This window comes from Eptatretus burgeri, chromosome 9 (assembly GCF_056783735.1).
Source record: "Eptatretus burgeri isolate ZD-2024b chromosome 9, Ebu_testis_v1, whole genome shotgun sequence".
Classification (NCBI taxonomy): domain Eukaryota; kingdom Metazoa; phylum Chordata; class Myxini; order Myxiniformes; family Myxinidae; genus Eptatretus; species Eptatretus burgeri.
Window position 1 is genome coordinate 53800627 of NC_140969.1, and position 9863 is coordinate 53810489.

Here is a 9863-nt window from a genome sequence, read left to right on the forward strand (position 1 = left end):
TTGCGAAAGAAAAATTTAAAATGGACATCTTTTTTCTTAAACATGTTTACACATGATGTGTCACTGTCTCAGTGAATGTAAGATGATTATATTACTTGATTGCTGTCACCGACTGTGGCTTTTCTTTTCTTCTTTACAATATTGAGGCTCATGAAAGAGCAATCTGATGAAAGTTATGCACTTGAAGTGATGCAATGGAGCAACAGTTGGACACAAATAAACAAGGGAATGAACGAGGAGAAAAAGAGGAGTATGAGGAGGGGCAGTGTGGAAGGGGGGAGGGTACAACTACCTGCAAGTGTGAGATTTGGGTGAAGCATCGTCAATGGGGGTAAAAAAAGATTGTGGATCAGAATGGGTGGGATAACATTATGGCAGTACACCAACCATCTGCTTGAAGTCTGGAGGGAAGGGAGAGACAGAATAACCTCAGGAACGTTGTACCACACTCAGAAGAAGCAAAGACCAATATTGTTGAGGTGTTTGGTTTTTGGAAATTTAACTTTGCTTTGCATGAGAGTTGCTTTGCATGAGAGCAACACGTTGTTCTTCAGACGTGTTTGTAGGAGAGGCAAATAATATTTAGAGCTCAATATTCCACAGAACCAAGGAAAGTCAGATGGGATGCTGGGATGACAATCCAGAGAGAAAAGCAGTATGATACTTGATTGAGCTATATGGTTTAAGGCCTTGTAGACTTGAGTATTTCTGATTTTTCCAGGAGAGACTTGGAACGAGGGAGAATGCCCACTCTGCAGCTGGCTTTCAAGGCCAGCTTTGCTACAAGGTTGTCCCAGGTGAGGTCATGGCTGGTATTGAAACCAAGGAGTTTAAGAGGTTGAACCTTTTTCCAGTTGCTGAGCTGAAAGTAAGGAGGTGGTTTTGTTTGATGATCTTTCTAAAGTGACAGAGTGAGTCTGTGACATTTTCCAGGATTGAAGGACATGTTCCATTTATAGAAATGCATCTAATAAGTTGAAGATCAGTAGAGTGGGACATCTGCTGTCTGACTGTCAGGGGGATTGACTACTGTATGCCAGAATGTGGATTCATCTGTTAAAAGAAGAGTGTATTTTCAGAGCATCGGAGAAGTTACTTGTAGATGAGGAACAAGAATGTACCCACAAGTGCCTTGGGGCACTCCCACCTCCACTGGGAGAGGAAAGAAGGTGGTTGCATTGAAAGCATGCAGTGTGTGTGTTTGTGTGTGTGTGTGTGTGTGTGTGTGTGTGTGTGTGTGTGTGTGTGTGTGTGTGTGTGTGTGTGTGTGTGTGTGTGTGTGTGTGTGTGTGTGTGTGTGTGTGTGTGTGTGTGTGTGTGTGTGTGTGTGTGTGTGTGTGTGTGTGTGCAGGAAGTCAGAAATTCAGGAATGAAGATGGCCTTACGTCATTTCATGGTCTTGTATAATCTGGACTTTTAGGTTTGGACAAGCTTTTGCAGCTACTGAGCATATTTCCTGCTCTACTTGTTAGCCCGTCCCCACGTAGTGGGACACTGGGTTTGCAGTTACCTGTGTGTCTGTGTGTCCAGACCGTAACTTTTTTTTGCTATTTCAGCATTTGTCATCAAATTTTCAACAAAGCTTTTTTGTGAGAATATGGAGAAGACATTAATAATTTGGTCAAAAGTCAAAGGTCGGCGTTACCTAAAATCATCAATTTTCATCCAATTGACTTGAAATTTTAATTATCATTTGAGCTTTTGTTATCAAATTTTCAACAAAGCTTTATTATGAGAACAGGGATAAGTCAAATTTATAATTTGGTCAAAAGGTCAAAGGTACCATTTAGCATACGGAAGAAGCCCGAATACAAAGTGGACGGGCTTTTCATTTTCAGATGCCTTCTATTTTATATCTGTATCTGACTCAGCATGAGCATGAGGCATCATATTACAAGGTATATCTGTCCTATTTTTCTCCAAAAGTATGGGACAAAGGTGACACACTTAATTTTAAGCTGTAAATCCTGGGTTAGAATCCAGACCCAATTATAAACTGTCGGATTGGTGCTTCACAAGAAGGCCATTGCATCACAGAGTGTGCCATCACTCAGGGGGTATGCAAAGCAGCATGACCCAATAACTACCATTGGTTGGTCGATGCTAAATATGCCAGCGGATCCTTTGTGACGAGTTGGTGAGTTTTCACTGCCACCTTGAACAAATTTCTGTTCGCTGTCGAAACTGTGGGCAGCAAGTTATCAGGTATACTCAGACGACTTGCTCTCTTAGAGTGTGGCTTCTGTGTGGATTAGTAAAGTTCGGTTGCACAGATTGAAGGAATTGCTAAGAGCTTTGTGGACATCAAAACCAAGGAAAAAGATAATTTAATTTGCTCAGGTGTCCGCTTGTCGGGTTAACGGCCATCTTCGGCTATAGTGGGCAACCAAAACAGTAGAAATGTCAGAGATTAGATTGTGAGTTCATGGTACTAAGATTGCCCATTCAAATCCTGAATACTGTACCAGGTTTATTTGTCCATTGTTTCCGAATGACCTTGTTCTTTATCAGATCAGCATGATGTTCAGCCCCCTGACTTACCTGAGCTACTGAAGTAAACAAGTACATGAAGGTTTAGTTATTTTGCTGATCATTGAAAGGACATGTTTGGATTTTGTCATCCTGTCTGTAGTAAAAAATGAACAACAAAAGAGAACAAAAAAACTTGGTAACCACGAGAGTATGACTGAGATTATTTGCACATGATTTGCATTTTATGAGAATGCTATGATGGAAGTTTTAATTGGATCCCATGGAGCGAATGGCCTTTCCTCATGTCAAAGTATATAAAAACTGTGAAGTGGTTGGCAAAGTTACAGTCGTAGAAGGTGGCAGAAATGTGATGAATGTGGAAAATGAAGACAACTTTTCCTAGAAAACGTCCAGCTTTTAAATTGAAGGACACCTTGTAACTCTTATATATTATGGCAACGTGGAACAAAAAGCATCTTGATGGACTCGTTCCCGTATTGAAGTAATAAAAATGAATATATGTAACAATGAGAATGTTTAGTTGTTGTCAATGAGTACAATTGAGTGATGTTTCCCCTTGAGTAATGGTTGGCAGTCTCGTCGGATGAGTTGGTTGGCGAACGTTGTTTAGCTAGAACCTAAACTGAACCACTAACACGGACTCAGTATTTTGGGGCATAGAATAAGTTCACAGAACTTTGAGGTCGCCCAGAGCAGGCCCATTTCCAGGCTGCGTGAAATCCCTCATCTGGATGTGATCTGCGGGATGGAGGGAGCCTAAGCTTGGCATCTCCACAAAAGCATGGTTGTCAGCAAGTGCAACAAACACTCGCTGGTACCAAAAATAGTCGAAAGAAGGCAATACAACCTTGATTTATACTTTTTCTTCCAATAAAGTGCAGAGACCTCCAAGGAGTATTATTGCATTCACCAAAACATCACTCCATCCAATTGTGAACAAGAATCTCTTCCTCTGCCTTCTATAGGTTTCAAAGTGAAAAATATGCTGAAGGAATAAGAGCTGCTTCTCTCATGACAATATGTACGTACAGTCATAATATGGAGAAAGATGGATGAAAGGAAATCCACAACCCAGACACGTCATCAATCACTATTTGTCACACACCTGTCGCCATTGCCAAACTTGTGATCGAACAGTCGCTGAAGGTCAAAACTCATCCATGCCTCATTGCAATGACGACTCTGTGCTGCTCGTGGCTGTAATGATTGGGCTGGTAACCTGTGTTACACATGCGTTATATGGTATACCTGTAGTTACATTTCATAGATCAAGCTAAACTTGTCCGCCCGAATTTATCTTGGACTAAGCAAAACAACACATAATGACCCAGCTTCCAATCCAGTTAGTTACTCTATCAGCCACTCTTAGCAAACCAGCTAATAACCTTCAATGGGGAACCTTATCAAATGCCTTCTGTAAGTCTAGATTTAGTACATCCAGTGTACTTCCCTCATCCATCCAATCAGAAACTGCCTCATGGAACTCCAATCAACTTGTTGAACCTGACCTGCCTTTGATGAATCCATGCTGATTACCTTTAATTCGTTTAAATTTATACAAATTGTCCCCAAACAAACCCCAAATTAACATCTCCAACAACTTCCCCACAATTGATGTGAAACAAGAAGCGAATACTTTGATATCGCGTGGCTGGGGGCAGTAAAAGTCTAGGTTAAGAATGATGAAACAATTTTACAGTTATAAAATTTAAATGTAGACACGGTGAATTAGCATGCATGATGGGAAGAGTTGTGAGGTTGGACAAATTTCTATTTATAGCCCTCAGATCAAAGGGATGTATGCGGCCATAAGTGTGACAGAAGGCACAGGACAGAATAGCCAATTATATAACAGCGCGATGTCGCCACGCTGTAACTAGCAGGTATATAGTTCCCCAATTATTCTCTGGATCCTTTCTTTAATCATGGTGTTTCATAAAATAATCTTAAACTTAATATATCTGATGTCAGTGAATAATTAAATATGACGTCATCAGTCACGTTGTCTGGTGGCCATATTGGATTTAAAATAAAAATGTTAAAATTTGGTTCCAGAACTACTTAACAGTTCGATGCAAAACCATGTATATGATCGACTAGCCATGGGGAATATAGTGTGAATTATTTGTTCATATTCACCTTCATCCATGCAATTTAGCCTCGATGTGCAAAAAAATGGTTGTTAAATATCCTAATAAATGATTGATAAAGCTACAGATAATGACAATGTATGTGACATAATAATAGGGTCCATGGATTTTTGCATTTATTCGTGTGCAGACTGCAACTACTTGGCTGCCTCATTTTTCTGGTTGCACAGCTGTGCCACTGATGCAATGCCCCCTGTTACCACCACACTGCTACTCAATGTGCCAACCTCAGAAGGATGACAGCCTGAGTCAACCCTACCTGGTGTTAATTCAACAGCCGAACAGGGGCTGTTGCTTGAACTGAAGACCTAAGGATCTTAAACTAGCCACCTTAACAATTAAGCCAACACCAGGTCTTGATGCATGGATGAGATGGATATAGGGACAAGAATAGAAGTGGGTCATCATGGTGGCGTGATCAGTTAACGACGGTATTTTCATTCGGAATGAGTGCATGAGGTGAGACTATTTCCTCTCCACCTGAGTGTCATTCTCGTTGTCTGTCACCTTCCTTCTCGTCTAAAAAATGACATTTTATTCTGTTCAAATGTAGTAGATGTAAAGCTGTTCACAGAACATTTAACATTCTGAATAGTTTTGGTTCACATATCACAACTTGGAAACAATTTTTCAAGAAAAATTCTAGCATATTGTACAATTTTACCTGGATCAGTTTGGATAGCAACCATGAAGCCAGGTGAGGCTTTCATCGGTGTCAACCCCTGATGCCAGGTGAGCTTTTCCAGCTCTACATTGAACAAAGTCGTTTTGTGCTTATATAGCAAGTTTAAAAGAGGTACATACTAGCCTCGAAAGTCATCCACATTTGAGCAATAAGCCGTTGTCCACATGTTTTCTTTGCGAGATAAGGTCAAGTGGAGCCCTCCAAATCATCCCTCCTGCTTGCCAAGATGGCAAAGAGTCTGTTTGTCCATTGAATGCAACTTGTTTTAATCTTTTTTCACCCTTCCTATTGCTCCCAGATTTGTTTGTTTCATGTGCTCTCCTCGCCAAGGCTGTCCTGATTAGCAGCACAGCCACGCTTCCAGGAAGGATGCAACCAGCAATCACGTGCCGCTCACACTCAGATGAGAAACCAAACCCATTCCCACATTTCCAGTCTTTGCACATTTGATTAGAGAGTTCATCGAGTGCAATCACAAAAAGTAAAATCACATTGTGCACAGACTTTATTAAATACACAAGCACAGAAGGAATACGAATACGGTCGGATTCCAGACTGCAAAAAAATATGATGAAATGCTTTGAGAGCATTAGATTGTGGTTATGTGGACATAAAGTGACATTTTGTGTATGTTTATTGTTTTATTATCCAAGTTGTGATTTTGTTTATTCCTTCTACACAACTTACAATAAAGGAAGCAGAGAAAAAATTATTACATTTCTTTTCCCTTTCCTCCAAATATATATATATATATATATATATATATATATATATATATATATATATATATATATATATATATATATATATATTTAAAACCCTTCACTTTCACTGTGCACAGTGCACACACTAAAAAAAGAAGAAAATCATTTTATTCTCTGTTCACTTTATACTTCGCTTAAAATAGATAAAGAGTTCTTGAGTCATTCCTTCTCTTTCTTTACTTCGTAATCACCACCCAAGCTCCATAGCAGCACTGAATACACGAGGCAGAGCGAGAGCCCTGTCACTTGGTGTCGGGCACATGGCTTGGCCTCTTCTCTCGATTCCGAGCCCTCTGGTTCCTGCGACTGGTATTCAAGCGACTTCTTGCTTTGACTTTCTTCGGCTTCGTTTTCTTATGCCTGCCCTTCGTGTCTGGAAGGCAAAGTGCACGTTTATTTTGTGTCCTCGCCATTATGGCACTCACAAGGTGGTTAAATGACTCAAAACATGAACTGAATGAAATAATGTTAGATAGTAATTATGAAACACACTCGTATGTTGATGTGAATTTGCCTTTGTCCTATTTCCTACCATACTGATGTGCTTGAAATAACTCGTTATTGAAGAAAACATGGCACATGCCACCGATTAAAGATGTGTCATGGATAACTCACAAGCTAATCTATAATACCAGAAAAAGTTCCTGTGCACTATAAAATAAAATAATTACACAAAATGATAGTGACATGTACCCTAGCAATATAATGGTTAGTCAACATGTGCCTTGACATGTTCCCCAGTTTACCCGTGAACATCCGGAATTTGCGCGTGCATACTGTGCACTACATGTACAAATTACCATTCACTTACTGAGCAAATTTCAACACAGCACGATTTAGTGAACCATTCCTGCTGTGACAAACATTTTCATTGACATCTAAAGATTGTAAACATATCACATCTTTCTGAAAATGAATGTCTACGTGCTATTGACATGCTTGAGCCAGGAATGGCACAAAACGTTGTGACTCGGCATTTTCGTGCTCATCGGAACACCATACGGTCACACTGGAGACATTATCAACAAACTGGCATCATCAGAGACTGTCAAAGTTCTGGGCGACCACATGTGATGTCATATCAGCAGGATAACCATATCCGGTTGGTGCACCTTCGTAATCGTTCCAGACAGCAAGTTTGACAGTTTGCACAATCCCTGGCTTGTGGCCAATCAGTGCCAGAACTGTCAGAAATCGGTTACATGAGCATATAACATTCGACCACGATGACCAGCAGTACGCCCGATTTTGTTGCCACGTCATAGACGTGCACCTAGCTTTGTGTAGACAACGTCTGAGGTTCATGAGACACTATTGGGCTTCGATCCTGTTTCAAGATGAGTCGAGGTTTCATCTTGACAGTAGTGATGGCCGTTGTTGCATTTATTGACGGGAAGGAAAATGCGATGCTGACGCATGTGTTGTGCAACATTCGTCATTCGTCAATGGAAACATGTTGGTATGGGGAGGGATCACCCACATCACAGAACCCAGCTGGAGGTCATTAATAGCAATTTGATAGGTATTCGGTACTGTGATGAAGTTCCTCATCCTCACGTCCTCCCGTTCCCGTTGGTTCGTGGACATCACATTACACTTCAGCAGGATAATGCACGTCCTCACATTGCACGAGTGGTCACTGACTTCATCGCACAACAGAATATTCCCACACTTCCCTGGCCAGCTGTTTCACCTGACCTTTCTCCCATAGAATATGTGGGATGAAATGGAATGACGTTTGTACCATCCTCAAAACCAGCCCGCAACGTTGGCTCAACCATGGCAGGCCTTGGTGCAGATCTGGCATGACATCCCCAAAGCCTTCTTCAAAAATCGTGTCCTCAAGGAGATGCCGTTTCCAAGCGTGTATCAACGTAAATGGTGATCACACCAGATACTGAGCTATTAACTGACTTTTGATCGCAACTCTCTTCAAACCTCTCGAGATATGTCTTGCACATATGTGTTGACATTCTTATGTCTTTCATGTTTACCAAACACTAAATATTGATATGACAAAACAACATGATATGTTTGTTTCCATTTCTCATTTCACATTGGTGTAAATGATGCCTAGGAACATTTTTCTGTTAGTATATATGAAACCTTACATATTGGTCAACAGTTGAACTTCCCCTTACATAGCTGAGCTGTCAGCACAGCGTATCAATGACACTTCCAACATCTCCAGGAAGAGAAAACTGAATCACTATTATTTTGTTAAACAACACAGGACTTGATTCATAGAAGAACAGTACAACAGAAGGTGAGATCAACAAATTAGCAGTAATGTTGAGGAAATGCCATTGTTAAGTAAAGAAAGTCGCAGGCAGACAAAGAGAGAAAGGTCAGTGGAAAAAGAAAAAAGAAAAGAATAAGCTCAAAGTAATGATCAGTCCAGAAAATAATATAAGGTATGGAGGATCAGCAGATGACCAGAGGATAGGGCTAGAATATAGGATTAGAAGATAGGAAGAGATGCGTGGACTACAGGAAAACACTAGGGAAGAGGACAAGAGGGAGGATGGATATCGGTGATGTTTTAGAGGATTGTGAAACCACAAACCTCTGCAATTAATGTGAAACAGACCCGTCCTGTTGAGAGATGCATTTGAGCACAAGGGCCTTGGATTTCATCGCCTTAAGGAGTAAAATTTGTGCTTTTGAAAGTGGCAGCTCATAGTGAGGATCGATAGTCTGTGGCACTGTGCAAGGATATATTGGACACTGTCACGAGCTGTAAATGGGCAAGAAATGACTTGCCTATACGGAATATTCTAATCTCTGGAAGCCAATTTGTAGTCATGGTCAGCCAAAGACATGGGGTGACTCGTGGTAAGACCAAGGAATGCTGCACCACTTCTCAAGTTGATGAAAGAAGTAAATTGAAGATTTGTCGATTTTTATCAAGAGACTGACAACATGAGTGTACACCATCATTCAGCAATGAATATAAATTTCCTGGTTTTTTTTTTACCAGTGAGCAATTTTTTTTCTTGAGATCCATACTGTGATGAAGGTAAAAAAAACAAAAACAAACAAACAAAAAAAAACAAGAGGATTTCATTAAAGCTAAAATATTAGAAAAACACAGATCGTTCATTTCTGTGCTTGGTGGAGCATTTGATGCTTTCCCATTTGTGGTGAGATAGAGAATGGTTAATCTCAGGGGATTTACTTTAAGCACAAGCTTGCTGCTCATTTTCAGTCCTTTGCTCCTCTTTTGTCTCATCTGGGGAATCTCCTTTATGTTTATTGAATCTCAATCGATCTTTCCTATAATTCCTCAAAATAGACAATATTGTCTCCCATATCCACCCACGGTCCTTTCGATTCTCACTGATCTCGTTTGATTGCTCATGTCATATCCACCTATTCCTCATCACTCCACTGTTTGCATGAAACTTTCCATCCTCTGCAATTTCCTTTTTCCATGAGCCTCGATATGTGAATGCAAAAATGCTAATGTGCACAGACATGATGATTCTCATTACAAAGCAAATCCAGTGTGAACTTTCTTGTAAAACAATTTGACCCAGGTTAAAAGGACACAAGCTCTGCACAGAGTCCTTGATATGGAGCAGATGCTATTCATGAGGACATTATGCACTCACGAATTCTGGACCAATCTCGAAAAACAGCCACCTTAAAAAAACACCCCCAGATTGCACCACTTCAATGTCAGTCTAAAAATGGATTGCTCAAATCTTGGGGTGTGGGGAGAGGAAGGGGTTGGGGGGGGGACAGCGCTAAATTGCATTGCCAAGAGCT

General features: G+C 40.5%; 1 protein-coding gene across 3 annotated transcripts in view; it reads right to left on the reverse strand.

Moving 5' to 3' along the window:
* Positions 1-6093: 6093 nt before the first annotated feature.
* The window catches only part of LOC147020145 (R-spondin-2-like), a 76295-nt gene continuing 72525 nt past the window's right edge, over positions 6094-9863 (reverse strand). For all 3 annotated transcript variants that reach the window (XM_085895191.1, XM_085895192.1, XM_085895193.1), the window contains exon 7: positions 6094-6465. In XM_085895191.1, coding sequence (XP_085751317.1) covers positions 6335-6465 — 131 coding nt within the window. In that variant the 3' untranslated portion in view covers positions 6094-6334. The remainder of the gene's footprint in view (positions 6466-9863) is intronic.